This window comes from Lissotriton vulgaris, chromosome 4_1, assembly GCF_964263255.1.
Source record: "Lissotriton vulgaris chromosome 4_1, aLisVul1.2, whole genome shotgun sequence".
In the NCBI taxonomy this organism is placed as follows: domain Eukaryota; kingdom Metazoa; phylum Chordata; class Amphibia; order Caudata; family Salamandridae; genus Lissotriton; species Lissotriton vulgaris.
Genome location: NC_141691.1, coordinates 1,681,852,837 through 1,681,868,362, shown reverse-complemented (window position 1 = coordinate 1,681,868,362; position 15,526 = coordinate 1,681,852,837). Strand labels below are relative to the sequence as shown.

At 44.6% G+C, this 15,526-nt stretch overlaps 1 protein-coding gene across 1 annotated transcript in view; it reads left to right on the top strand.

The window, feature by feature from the left end:
- The first annotated feature begins 5,818 nt into the window (after window positions 1–5,818).
- CNGB3 (cyclic nucleotide gated channel subunit beta 3) overlaps window positions 5,819–15,526 on the top strand; it is a 673,231-nt gene continuing 663,523 nt past the window's right edge. Inside the window, exon 1 of the mRNA XM_086918038.1 lies at window positions 5,819–5,899. Coding sequence (XP_086774164.1) covers window positions 5,859–5,899 — 41 coding nt within the window. The 5' untranslated portion in view covers window positions 5,819–5,858. The remainder of the gene's footprint in view (window positions 5,900–15,526) is intronic.

Below are 15,526 nucleotides of genomic sequence, written 5' to 3'. Positions count from 1 at the left end.
ACACAAAACAAAACGACAAAAATCCATAATACTGTACTCAGAAATAGACTTTAAAATGGTATAAAATAGCTCAGTTCTCTCAGGTTGTAAATGCCACACTTTACTTCCAAAGTACTTGGGATGCATAAAGCAAAGAAAACAAAAGCGTCTCAGGGAAGGTGATGCGTCGGTTCCTTACACTCAGGGGAGCGGATGCATTGGATCCTTCTGCTGCACAGGGGAGTTGATGCTGGCTTCCTTACTGTTGGGGAAGTGATACGTCCGTTTCTTACTGCTCTCTGGTGCAATGCGACAAGATAGCACCTCGATGCAACACACTTCTCTGGTGCGATGCGCCAGAATAATGTCTTGGTTACGGTGCCACAACGTTAATGCGATGCGTGCACGCCCAATGGCCGTGCGGCGACTCGATGATCTTTGGAGCCGCAACCAGCCCTGCGACGTGCTTCCACGGTGATGCGACGGCGAGCTCTGTGGCAGCGGCACACTTCTCTGGTGATGCGCTGTGCTTCGGCGATGCGATGATGACTGTGACAGCAGCAGCTTGCTTCTTCGGCGATGCGATGACAGCTGTTGAGGCGGCGACACACTTCTCGTCGTTGCATCGCGCTTCCAGCTCCCAGCGACATGCAGTCTCTCAAAAGGCCCAGCACAACCGCAGGCATTTCAATTCCCAGCAAAGGAAACCAGGGGTTAGCTGGTTGGGGAAGTCTTGTATCCCTGAGACTTAAGGCAGGAGGCAAGCTCTAGTTCAAGCCCTTGGAGATACTTCTTCAAGTTGATGAAAGGCACACTCAGTCCTCTTCTCCTTTCTTTGGCAATGAAGCAACCACTGCAGGTCAACCCCCAAACACACAGCACAGGGGTAGTCTCCTCCTTCAGCTTCCTGGTTCTTCTCCTCAGCAAAGGTTTGTCTTGATTTCCAGAAGTGATCAAAAGTTCTGGGGTCTGGGTCCCCTCTTTTATACACCACAATCATTTGTCTCTGAAGGCAGAGAGTGTCTGTGCCTAGTCCAAACAGGTTCTGTGCAGTCTTGGAGCACTTTGTTCACAGGACTCCTTCTCTTCCTTTGACAGTGTAGGCCAGGGACATCAGACACACCACAGGAGGTGGAGCCAGCATTGTGAAAGGCAGGCACAGCCCTATTCAGGTCCCAGGTGCTCTCCTCCAACCACTCTATTTTCAGATGGGTCTATTCAGCCCTGTGCTGACTCACCCTGTCTCCTGGATTCCCCCGGCCCCTGTGACTCAAACTCCAGACAAGGAATACACAACCTAGCAGAGGCTGGCTTGGATAGATAGGCAAGAAAATACCTTCTTTCTAAAAGTGGTATTTTCAAACACAGAATGTTAAAACCAACTTCACTAAAAGATTTATTTTATCATTCAGAGTTCAGGCATACTAAACTCGAATTTCTACCTAGTTCCCTGAGTCAGTTAGGATTATAAGATGTTATAATCAAACTGCCCATTCTGGCCTATGGGCAACAGGTAGCCTTGCAATAGTGAAGAACGAAAATGGCTGTAATTCACTATCAGGACATGGCACACACATCAGGGCATGTCCTACCTTTTACCTACAATGCACCCTGCCCTTAGGCCTACCTTAGGGGTGACTAATATGTATAAAAAGGAAGGTTTAGGGACTGGCAAGTGAGTACACTTGCCCAGTCAACATGGCAGAACCAGACTGCACACAGGCTCTGCAATGGCAGACCTGAGACACACTTTACCAGTTGCTCTGGTGAGTGGCACAATCAGTGCTGCGAGCACATCAGCAGCATTTGATTTACAAGCCCTGGGCACACACAGTGCACTGTACTAGGGTCTGGCAAGTAAACCAAACAAGCCAATCATGGAGTCACTAATCCATGCAACAGTTTACCATAGGGAGCACTTGCACTGTGGCACTGAATAGCAGTGGCACAGTGCCCAAAAGCGTCTAAAACCAGCAAAAACATAAGAGGCAAGAGCAAAAAATGGAAGGGAGACCCACACCAATAGAGCCAGGTCTAACATATACTATGACCTTAGGACCCATAGGGACCAAGACAGGAAAATAAGTAATAAAGGATAACACTATAGGCAAGGTGGACAGGTTCTGCTACCTAAACATACTGCTGGATGACAGACTGTCCTGGGCGCTATTATTGAAATCACATACTCAATCCTTTAAAAGAGTTGCCTTCAGTATCTATGCATTCTTCAAGCTTTTAGGTTATAGTCGTATAACGTCTATACTACACTTCTATAATGCTAGGTGTGTCCCAACTGTAACCTATGGGGCAGAAATTTGGGGTTACAAATCGTCTATTTTAATACTAATGGCAGAAAATAAATATCTAAGGAAACTGTTACAAATCGCAAAGAATGTCCCGGCAGAAATAGCTCATGAAGAGATAGGGGCAGTTTATATAGCTAACTATATACCTTGCGCCCCAATACTATTATGGTGCTCTATATGGACTAATAAAGAATTGGATTGTAACAGATTAATATTGAGAGATTGTTTGAATTTGATTGAATTTTAGCTTGTGTTTACAATGGTTGAGCTATATAAAAACTACCCTTTCAAATGTGGGCCTATTGCATGTATTTAATTTGCCCAAGAAAATAACCAAATCAGTCATTGCAGGAGGCAAGAAAGCATTTTACGAGTATACTCAAGAAGTTAGAATGCAACACTATCAGCGTAAAGGCTGCTGCATACATTATGCTATGGTAAAATCTATTGATAAAATTGAATTTCATCTAACATTGGATATTGGACAGCAACCTTCCCAGAGAGCTGGAAGCACGCCGAGATCAACACCCTACTCAAGAAACCCAAGGCGACCCCCAAGGACCTCAAGAACTACCGGCCCATCTCCCTGCTCCCATTCCCGGCTATGGTCATCGAGAAGACCGCCAATAAACAACTGACCCGCTACCTCGGGTAGAACAGCATCCTGGACCCTTCCCAGTCCGGATTCCGCAGCAACCACAGCACTGAAACTGCCCTCATCGCAGCCACCGATGACATCTGGACCCTGCTAGACAACGGACTGCCACCGCACACTACGAACATGCCTCCATGACGTTGGGATCCAAGAGAAAGCCCTGGACTGGACCATCTCCTTCCTCTCTGGCAGAACACAGAGCGTCCGCCTTCCCCCTTCCGCTCCGAAGCCACTGAGACCATCTGCGGCGTACCCCAGGGCTCATCCCTCAGTCCAACGCTGTTCAACATCTACTTGGTAAAACTCGCCAACGTCACCCGACTGCACAACCTCAACATCATCACCTATGCCGATGACCTCCAGCTGATCCTCTCCCTCACCAAGGACCCCCACACCGCCAAAACCAACCTCCACGAAGGAATGAAGGCTGTCGCCGAATGGATGAGGAACAGCCAACTGAAGCTGAACTGGGACAAGACGGAGTCCTCATCCTAGGATCCACCCCCTTGGCCTGGGACGACTCCTGGTGGCCAACCGCACTAGGAGCAACCCCAACACCCACCAACCACGTGCGCAACCTAGGGGTCATCCTCGACTTCACCCTCTCCATGACTAAGTGGGTCAACGCCGTCTCTAACTCCTGCTTCACTCCGCAGGATCTACAAGTGGATCCCCACCCAAATGAGAAGAACGGTCACCCAGGCCCTCGTCAGCAGCAGATTGGACTACGGGAACGCCCTCTACGCAGGAGCCTCGGCCAAACTCCTGAAACAGCTGCAATGCATCCAGAATGCCTCTGCACGCCTGATCCTTGACATCCACCGCCGCAGCCACATTACACCCCACCTGAGAGACCTGCCCTGGCTCCCCGTCAACAAGAGGATAAACTTCAAGCTCCTCACCCATGCGCACAAGGCACTCCACAACACAGGACCAGCGTACCTCAAAAGGCGACTCATCTTCCACACCCTCACCCGCAAGCTCCGCTCAGCCAACCTCGCCCTCGCCACAGTCCTCCGCATCCGAAGAGCGACCTCCGGCGGCAGATTGTTCTTCCACCTCGCCGCCAAGACCGGGAGCACCCTCCAAACCCACCTACGGCAGACCCAAGACCTGCTGACCCACAGAACTCTTCTCAAGACCTGGCTTTTTGAGCAGTAGCAGCATTCCCCAACCCCAGCACCTTGAGACCCTCACGGGTAAGTAGCACGCTTTACAAATGGATTGATTGATTGATTGATTGATTGATTGATATGCCGGTGAACCATAGAATATTTTTAACATATTTTTATTTGAATATGCTCCCGCAACTTGTAGCAGGATGGCATAGGTCACAAGACCCTCCCGTATATTCTTGTGATGAGTTCTCTGCACTGGACACTTTACACACTGTACTAATTTGCCCTAAATGGGCTAATTTGAGTAAAAAATATATTCGCCCATTACCTGTACATCTGAATTTCAATAAAGCGACACCCGCTCTTTTATATCTACATTTTGTAGATAATTTTACTGTTTGTTGGTATGTATCAAGATTTTTATTAACTGTGTATTATGCTTATGCTTGATACTGAATCGTAGGGAACTTACTTCATGATATTAACTGATAATCTTAATATATTTTTAGGAGTTTTTTTATTGTACTTTTATGATTGCGGATGTCAATTGAATAAAGTAATTATTGAATTGAAGGGCACAGAGATATATGTGCAAGCACATGCAAAGGCACGAACACACCAACATATGGAGATGCATAAATGCCCACATATGTAAAAACAGATACACAGGCATGAAAACACACTGGCGCAAACAACCAACGTACAGATATATAGCCACACACAAACTCATGTAGCCAAAGATACACAAATAAACACACATGCACGAATATATAAAATCATAGACTAACTAAGCCAAACATGCTGACTCACAGTAACTCTACCAAAATGCTTGTAAAACTACTGCTTTTTAGTTTTCTGAACTCTTCAGTTCGGGGCTGCCTGATATAAACTGGAGTGCCTAAAATGTTTGCCTATAGAAATACAGGCTATAGAGTTGAAAATAACACCCTACAGTGGTTTCTCAGGGACAAGCTTATTCACTTATCCAAACCCACTTGCAACACTTTTTTGTAGAATCACATAGGAGATAATCCCAGACCAACTCAGACAAATGCAAATAAAGGCATTTTATTTCAGAGAATAAATTGCTTTGTTTGCACTAGTGAAACCTGACAACAGCTTTAGAGCACTTGGAGAAGCAGGTCGGTATGCTTGATGCAAAGGTCTGGTCTTCTCCAGACGTTAATGTTATCCACATTCTTTAACAAACTGTAAAACCACAACTATCAATAAGCAAAATGTTAAAGTATTTAAACATCACAGAGATATACAGAACGAGTAAATCATGGGCATGAGAAATAGAAGTTGTGTTTACGCCAACGCTCACAGCAACAACTGTCAATCAAATACACTGGCTTGTGAGCAGAGGAGGTCATCTTTATTATTGTTGATGTTTCAGCCATATCCGTTTAGTGTGATCACCTTCTTAAGGGCTCAATGGAGTGTTGTTAAAACGTGATAGTGATGTGTGAGTTGTGTTAGAAACTGGCTCAGCGCAACTGTGAATGATTCAGAAAAGTACACATAACACCAATGGATAATGTTTGTAATATCTATTAAACAGGTTTAGCACTAATTGGAGTCTCAGGCAAGATTTGACCTGGAATATTGTGCATGTCATTCCTAAAAGGAGGCAGAGATATATTTTTTAAATGAGTATGTTTGCATAGTGCATATATCCTGAGTTTCGTGTTGGTGAGTGCTATGTGTTTACTGATGTTCTTTTTCAATTACAGCACAACGAGCACCAATAGAAAACATGTTAGTGTCATATTCAGAATTCCATTGACCATCATTTGTATGAAGGGTCTATTGACTGCACAAAGAAAGATCCTAGCAAGGTGAGCTACGTTTATACATTTGTTTGAGAATCTATTATTTGAATGATAATTATTTAAAAATAAACTCTTTTATCCATGTAATATGTTTTAGGCATGTTTCACATAAAATATGGCAACTATTACTGAAGTGCCTTAGCAAAAGACAATGAAACATTTTCTTTTTATTACTTCACTCAAGTCATTCACCAAAGTGTACATGTAGGGATTTCTGCGATACTGATACACTTTTTTTTTTTTATTATTTACAGTTGTTTAAATAATGTGAGATTTATTTGAAATGGTCTAGATACAATGTAGTCCCTTACGTTCACAAACTCATTGACATTTTTAGTTTTAGGAATGGGAGATCATGATGGGATAGACATCCTTAGGCTCTCCATAATAAGCCTTTGTAAGTCTGTCGCCACAGTGAGGCTCTGTTGGTGTCAAAGTGTGTATGGTTCCCACACCAAATGAAGGCGTTCCTCTGCAGTTTTATAGTCTAAGGCATTCTGCATACCATCCTAGGAACAATGAACTGGCTTTGGTCAGGTGACCTCAATGCCCCATTCCAAACAGTGTTTGTTAATTGGTGCCCATTTTCTAGATCTTTAAAGTGGGCATGTGTGAGGCTTCTACCACTTGTGGCAGTATCATCCACTTCATATGGTACTTAGGATACACACTACATACACATAGTTACTTTGCAGGCAACATACTTAGCACTGCATTGATTTAGAAACATTATTAGAGTTTATCATCTTCACAGCAATAGGTTGATATTCTCCGTATCAAATCCACAATAAATATTGGGTCAACAGCTTAGTAACATATACCCATCAGAATTAATCCAATATGTCCATCAGCATGCAGCTGCCACAATGCTGATGTCATAAGATGACTGTGTTGAAGTTGCACCTACTGAGACTTTGACACAACACACACCCACATGGTATGCGCAGGATGGCTGCAATCACCAGATAGATACACCTTGCACCAGGTACATGCCTCTAAATCTAATAGAGATGTATGGGGAGCCGCCAGACCAAGCAGCGGCACAAACATGACTCAAATAAGGTGCATGTAACAGGGGTTGCCCTGTATTCCTCATAACTTGGGTACAAACAACAGTAGTTCTTCACACAGAATTTAGCATGTTTACTTTCGTTATGATTAATCATTACGCAAATGCAGCTATTTAGTCAACTCTTGGAATTTTCATAAGACAAACATCAAAAACTGTACTGCTCCATGAATAACAGAAAGAAAGTGATGTGACACAGTGCATATACATTGTGATTAAGGGGATAGTGAATAATGAAGTGACAACTCAAAATTCTAGAAAAGCTTGGCTGCATTCAAAAGATTTTCGAAGTGGCAACCTTAAGTTTCATAATTTGTCCTTGAAGTATGTAGGAAATTCTTAATTTGTAGTGACCAAGCATTTATATATCGTCTACACTTCACCCTAAAATCTGTTTATTTACAAGGACAGGTGTTTATCAGGCCAGGAGGTGAGGATGTACCCTGCAGCAAGTGGAAATGTATGCCGCAGAATGTTGTAAGAAGCTTAATCAATTCACTTCAAGAAAAAAGATAATAGTCCGGGGTTAAGGGTCCCCAAAACATCCATTGCCCAATTTCATTTGATATTTCAGCAAGCATCAGAAGTTCGATGAAATATCGATGAGATTGAGCACCGTATTACAAGAGAATCCTTGATCCCTGACCATTGTAGTTTTCCTTGAGATTAATTGATGACTTTTCTTACAAAGTCAAAGTAGATCTCACCAAAATTAAATGAGACTTGCCCACAAATCCTGCACAATGGCAGTTTTCCAGTGTATCATTTACAACTCTGACGGCTTCAAAATGGTGTTGGCGGCCCTCCTACAATGTTAGACTGCCACTGTAAGTGAGTGTCAATGTTCCGTCTAGGTGTGGGCAGGGCTGGACTGGCCGTGGCGGGGACCAGGCAATCCCCCGGTGCGCAGCAAGGGTGGGGGCGGTTTTGGGCCCATGGGGGCCGTTTTTGTTACAGGGCCGTTTTTGCAGCATAGCTGCAAAATCGTCCCTGTAACAAAATTGTCCGAAAACCGGCACTGGCAAAGAGCTCGGCTGCACCCCAACCCCCGGTGGGGAGGTGGAGGGGGCCGGCCGAGCACTTTGTCAGGGCCGGTTCTTGTTGCCAGTCCGGCGCCGGGTGTGGGTGGAAACCACACTGCACATCACATCATCATTAGCTATGGCTCTTCTATAATGTCACTGAAGTGGTACTGCAGTAGTATAGAAGTGTAGTTTTGTTATGAAACATAAAAGTAACATAATCGTTAGAGTGTAACAGCCATCACTGCTCAAGCTGCAAAGCTGTTTGCATAAACTGAAGACACTTCACTAAAGTGTTCTATATATATGTAGTACAAAATCAGAAGTTCTATCTAAATAACTTAGTCACAGTAGTATTTGGTGACTTGTTAACATGATGTGACTTGAAGATGCAAGTTATAACTATTACTGTATAGGGTTAACAAACGCAGCCATTTCTTATGCCACATTCATAGTCACAGATTTTATAGATCTGAATGAATTTAAAAAACCTCTTACTTATGTCTAGAAAAACAGATTGTGAGACGGGTCACTTTGATAACAGTTTCTGGAAGTTATTGGGCTTGAAGGAATATGTAGATGGTGCCCATGCCTAGGGAATTGGAGGTGGTTGCATTGCTTGCACACTCAAATGTAGAAAATGTTCATAACTTATGTGTATAAGGGCAGAACAAACATGAAGTACAAAAAAGACCTTGAAAGAAGAAATAACTTCCTTGCATTCTTTAGTGAGGGATACATCCTAAAGGCTGACTAAGAGACAAAATGGCTGAGCAGGAAACCTAGAAAGAGCATGTGAGAAAGTGCCATCTTTCTTGCATGGGCATGCCCCCACTTTTTGCTGAATTGTTGATGTGCTTTGACTGAGTGCCCCCTGGGCTCCTGCCAACCAGGTACCCAGGGCCTGTGTTCCTTCCCTAAAACTGTGTTGAAACTAAAACCCAATTGGCATCTCTGGCCACCTGTCAGCCCCTAGTAAATGGTACCCTAAGTGCCCAGGGCATGGTGACCAGAGAAGACCCCTAAGGGCTACAGCACTTATTGTGCTACCCTTAGGGGCCCTGTACCCTGACACCCACACACTGCCTTTGCAGACTGAGTGTTTAAGTACAGAACTAAACAGAGAGTCGACATGACACACATCCCTGTCCTGTCAGTGTGGCTACTGAGGCTGCCACCACCAGACATGTTTCTGGAGCTCTGGGTCGAGAGCCTGCCGCTCTCGGGGGTGCCTGGAACAATGCACATCCTGGGAGGAGGTGCCAAGCCTCCTCCCCCAGGATGGGCAGGGGAAGCTTCAAGGGCGTACCGCCTTTGTGAGCTTCTCCAGGCCACTTGCTGTACTCAGCAACTGGCCCCCACCAGTTCTGACCCCCATTTGGGCTGGAAGAACGGCGGGAAACCCTAAGTGAGGAAAGGGGGTGTGCCAGCCTATGCCAACCCCACCCCTCAGGTGGGAGAGGCGAGGTGAAGCACGACTCCGGGATCCGGCCATCTTGAAGATAGGGAGCCCTGCCCAATCACAGCTAGGCTTCTGCCCCCTCCCACAGGAGAGGAACAGGCTAGGGGGTGTACCCACCCCAGGACACAGACCCATTGGTCCCTAACCTTGCTCTACCTGTAACGCCCCTAAATTTAGTATTTAGGGGCACCCTGAACCTTCCTTCATCAGATTCCGATTGCAACAAGAAGAATAACAAGAAACAAGAAGTCCTGCCATGCAGCTGCTAACAAAAAGACGACGCCCACTGACTTGGCTCCAAAACCCTACAGGCCTGTTGATCCTTGACACAAACAAAATAGGAGTATAGAGGGAAAGACAAAACTAGGACGTCCCCCACTCAGTAAGTCATCAAACAAAATAAGTCCTAGTTCTCGTGGCAATACTTGTCTATTGATATGTAGACATCACTGGTTAAGCATTAGTCACCCCAGGGAATCTCATAAACTAGAGATTATCAAGATGTCTCAATATATTGCCCTTATAAAAAGCAACCCGGCTCTGATCTACACATTTAGAACAACACAAGACCAACAATCACTTTAGGAGACGGCAAAGTAAAAGGACAGTGAATGGTGCAGTGGACACAACTTATATGTGAAAAAAACATACAACATTAAACATTTAACATACAAGTTACCGTGCAACCAGGACAATAAATTTTACTCATATTCCTTTCTTTGTTGCAAACAGTAAACCAATAAACATAAAAAGGAGAGTGTGAATACTACCTATCGATTCACACCCTACTTACAGCCGACATGTTTCATTGCCTTGGTTTATATCAGGCAATGTCCTCAGGGCAATTCAATTAAATGCCACTCAGTAACGGTGGAGAATGCTCGTCCGGCATCTTCTCAACACTGGTTCGAGTGCTGAGAAGACGCCGGACGAGCATTCTCCACCGTTACTGAATTGAAGGGAGATAGGATCACGCTCACCTATGGGGGCTGTTTTCCGGGTTTTAAGTTCCTCTTGGCTGGTATGAGAGGCTAAGCTACTTGAAGGCACTCAAAGCACAGTGTCTTTGGCAGTGGCATTTAATTGAATTGCCCTGAGGAAATTGCCTAAATGTTTAATGTTGTATGTTTTTTTCACATATAAGTTGTGTCCACTGCACCATTCACTGTCCTTTTACTTTGGGTTTGAGACACGTTTACGTTAAAGCTTGATGGCACCAATGATGAGAACAGGGCCATCCTGGTGAGTACCAGCCAGGGGTCCCATTGGTGGTGCGCCCGTGAGGTGCCATCTTGCTATTCACACATTTTTTTTTGTCGTCTCCTAAAGTGATTGTTGGTCTTGTGTTGTTCTAAATGTGTAGATCAGAGCCGGGTTGCTTTTTATAAGGGCAATATATTGAGACATCTTGATAATCTCTAGTTTATGAGATTCCCTGGGGTGACTAATGCTTAACCAGTGATGTCTACATATCAATAGACAAGTATTGCCACGAGAACTAGGACTTATTTTGTTTGATGACTGTTGATCCTTGAACCTGCTCCTGCGAAACTCCAGCGTCTCCTGCCGACAGCAACCTCGAAAACCCCGGAGGACCTGCCTTGAACCTTCCAAAAGACTGGGACTCCCACAAGCGGTGGTTCTGCTCAAACAGCAATACCCCTGGTGCCAGCCAGGAACCCGGTATCCAGCCCACTCTGCACCCACCGAGCCTGGCCTGTGCCGGAGTGAACCAAGACCATGAGGGCATCGCCCCGGCAACTGGGACCCGAAGTCCAGTGCCCAAACACCCGCCTCGACGAACCAGACGATGCCTGCAGCCTCAGAACCAGGGACCCCTCCAACCGCGACCAGCTAAGGGTAAGATTTCCCGATGCCAAAAGACACCCCTCCACCCGGCGCCCCACGGCTCCCTGTGCCTTCCTTTGAGGTACCTACCTCTTCTCCAAGATCCCAACTTACCTCTCAAAGTGGTGGTCGCACCTGAAGAATCTCCGTCCCCAAACCTGCAGCCTTTGTTCACTTTTTAACTGTCCCATTGGATAACATTGAGCGCCCGACGGCTCAAAAGCACCTTGCACCCAGTCGCCCGAGTGCCGCTGGAAGTGCAACTACTACCCTACTCTACTTCCCCACTTGCCCTGAGTAAGTGACTAGGAGCTCAGCTCCCACAGCCGCGTGACCTGCTTGCTGGCAGCCACCAACCAAAGGCCCCCTACCCTACGTTGGATTGCATTGGGCCTACTCTCTCTGCACCCGGCTGCCCCTTTGCTGCTGAGGGTGTAACTACTGTACCTTTCCGACCCTGGAGACCCCTGAGTCTATGCCCAGAACCTTAACTCCACCAGTCGAGTACTTACCTAAAAGCCGATAACTAATTTTCCTTCCATAGGTTAACATTGGTTTCACTTGAAATTTCTTTTAAGTGTGGAGTTTTGAAACTTTAACATTTTTATCTAAAATCAGCCGAATAACGAATTCCAAATTACTCACCTGTGATCAGGAGAGAAGCCAGTACTGTATCTTTTAGCCCAGTACTGAGCCGAAAAGTAATCCTAACTGTACTTACCCATAACATGAATTTTCTTCCATAGGAAACCATTGACTGTTTTTCTGTGAAATTTCTTCTAAGTGTCGATTTTGGCAAACTAGAAATATTTTTTAAAAATCGTACCGACTATCAAAACATAATTACTTACCTGTCTTAGGTAGGGGTCCCAGTGCTGAACTTAGAAGTCCAGTACTGGATTACAAAAGTAACGAGAACCTACTTTACCTGTGACTTGAATTTCCTTCTATAGGATAACATTGCTTGGTTTTCACTGAAAAGTTTGTAGCTATTGTACTTACAAAGTCTATTGCCTTTTTGCAAAGTAATTACCTAAAGTCACTCATACTGAGAAAAGTATATTTTGATACCTGTTGGTTCTAAAATAAAACAGCTGTATCTTTTGATTTAAAAACAATTGGCCTAGAGTTCAGTTCTTGAGTGTGTGACACCATTTGCTGACTGGGTGTGTACAACAAATGCTTTACAATGTCCTCTGATACTGCCTTACTGCTCGACCAAGCTACAACTTTGGAGAGTAAGGTTATATCTAACTTTAAACTCTGCCATGCCTTTGGAGACTGGGGACTCTATACACACGGTACCTTACTTTGGTCCAGTATATATAGAGCCACTTTCTTACAGAGCCTGATGCCAGAAAAGCTTAAAGATGTCAGTTAAATCCTTCGGCATCTTACTTTTTTTGTATGCCAACAGTATTCAACTTATCATTTCACTTTCAGTAGATGCGACAAAAGCCATAGTCAACTTCCAAACATTTATGCTTGCAGGTGCGAGTTTGATTAAAGATAAGTGTCTAAAGTTAAATGCCAGTAAAACTGAGGTCCTCCTGTTGGGGAAGCATACTCAGACACGGGGAGACCATTGGTGACCAGAAGGCCTTGGGCCCCCTCCAAAGCATAAACCGATTACAAAGCATTTAGGTTTGAGGTTTGATAACACACTTTCCTTTGAGACCCAAATCAGAACATTAGCTGGTACATGTTTTGGCCTCCTGAGAGTGCTCCAACCAATCACTGCTTTCTATCACCCGCACGTTTGGTGGATGATAATAAAGTCTCTAATTATGTTGCGCCTGGACTACTGCAATATTCTCTATTTGGAGACCAAAAGATTGGTTATAAAAGGCTACAGATTATCCAAATGCCTCTGCCTGATTACTCTTCTCTCTCACAAAATTCTGTTCCCCTACTGGGCTCCTTTGTAAACTCCATTGGTTGCCTATAGAGAAACGCATACCGTTTAAAGCCTTGCGCACTATTCACACTATCATGTATGATTTAAGAGCTCCTATTCTCTCTTGACTCAGGCAATCTTACTCGCCTATCAGAGCTCTTCACTTGGCTGACTTGAATCTGGCTCTTGGCCTCGGTTTAAAAGAATGTGAGCAGGAGATTGCTCCTTTTAAGCGCTGGCTCCAGTCCATACTTAAGGAAAATGCAGAACCATCTCCGCTTCAGGAAACAGCTTAAAACTTGTCTACTTGTAGTTTAGACTTCTGGCTGCTGTGTATGCTGTGCTTTTGCCCCATCTTTGATTTAATGTGCATTGTTTTTCTGTGTTAATAGTGTAGCGCTGGGAAGTCATGTTGTTGGGTCAGCTATGTGCTTCATAAATCCTTTTAACATAACAAGCACAAACTCAGAGAGGCAACAGGATCACCAGGCTAGGTTAATATGCATAGTTCTGTATCTGTGAAGGTGTAAAATGTTTGTGTTCACTGGATGTAAGAGTTGTGCCTCCAGGAAGACTGTTACAGTTCTGTTCCATTCTGGAATCCTTTTACCAAAGGTCAGGAGACTCAAGAGGGAGCCTCTTCTAAAGTTCCTTGCTTATTACACCTACTTGCAAGTACATTCTGGACTTCAATGCACAATGTTCTCTATGGAAAATTCTGTTCACCTTGTGCCTAAGCTCACTTTGATTGCCAGATCAGTAGATGGGGCAGAGCTCCATTCCTATGTCTTTTCCTCAATTATCAGGAAAATGAGTGGCGATCTCTCTCGTGGCTGATGCCCTTTCATCATTGCTGCCCCTCAATTGTCCTAGTATCAGTCATCTTTTAACCACCCTCCAATTGTAAATGTACTGGCTGCAACTTTATGTCTCCAGAATTCACACCACTCTAACTAAATACCTAAAGTTGATCTGCTTATGCACTACACTCTCCAAACCTAGCCAGCAGACATGTCTGAACTATGGGCATAGTAGAGGGTATAAAAATCAGATACTGTTTGACAGAATTAATAGCAATCAACCACAAGTCAGTGATATATTTTTACAATAGGGTGCTAATTTAGAGTTTGGAATGACAGTGGCACCACCATAAACTGAAGGAGCTCCTGTTCAATGAAGCATGCTTTTTCCCACCCATTTAGAAATTGGGGAACCACCGAGTTTCTACCAGTGGAGCATAAGCAGGATCTATCCTTAAAAACCTTTGATCTCACAGCCCATCCTCCTCTAGGCCACTGGATCATGCTCTCTGTAGCCTCACCCTTTTTAAGGATTTTTTTAAAACTGTGTTAGACCTGGCATCCTTGGTGTGAGTTTCCCCTGTTTTTTTCCCTGTGCCTCCTGTTATTTTTCTGCGTGTTGGACTTCGTTTTTGCTGGTCAAGATGCTTTGGGCACTTTGCCACTGCTGTTCAGAACCAAAGTGCAAATGCCCTCTCTGTAAATAGTTGTTATGGATTGGTGATTCCATGATTGGCATTTTCGATGTACTAGTCAGTTCCTAGTACAGTGCACTGTGTGTGCCCAGGGTCTGTAAATCAAATATTGCTAGTGGGCCTGCAGCACTGATTGTGCCACCCACATAAGTAGCCTGTAAATGTAACTCAGACCTGCCACTGCAGTGTCTGTGCTCAGTTTGGTACTGCCATGTCCACCTGACAAGTGCACCCACTTGCCAGGCCCTGACATTCCCTTTTCTTACACGTGAGTCACCCCTAAGGTAGGCTCAAGGTACCCCTGTGGGCAGAGTGCGGTGTATGTGAAAGGTAGGACATGCCCTAATGTGGGTGGCACGTTGTGATATTGAAATACTGCCAATTTTATTTTTCACTATTTAAAGGCTATCTGTCCCACACAATAGAATGTGAGTTTATTTATAACATTTTATAAATATTAGTTCCCATAGGGACAAGATAGGAAGATAAAGTCTAGTATGCCTGAACTCAGAATATAACGATGCCTCTTTAAATGAGGATGATTTTTACATTCTGTGATTGAAAATACCACTTTTAGAAAGTAGGTATTTTCATGCTTAGCTATCCTGTGTGCCTCTGCTAGGTTTGTGTGTCTTTGGAGTGACAGGGCCGGGATATGTGCATTCTATTCAGAAAGTCACTTGGGGCGGAGGAGGTGTGTCCTGCCTTTCCAAGGTGAGTCAGGGCTGGGCTGAATAGACCTGGGCTGCATTTAGAGTAGGGGGAGGAGATTCCTTTCACACCTGAACAGGCTTGGTCTGCCTTGGACAATCCTGCCTCCACCTCCTGCTGGGCAGCTAC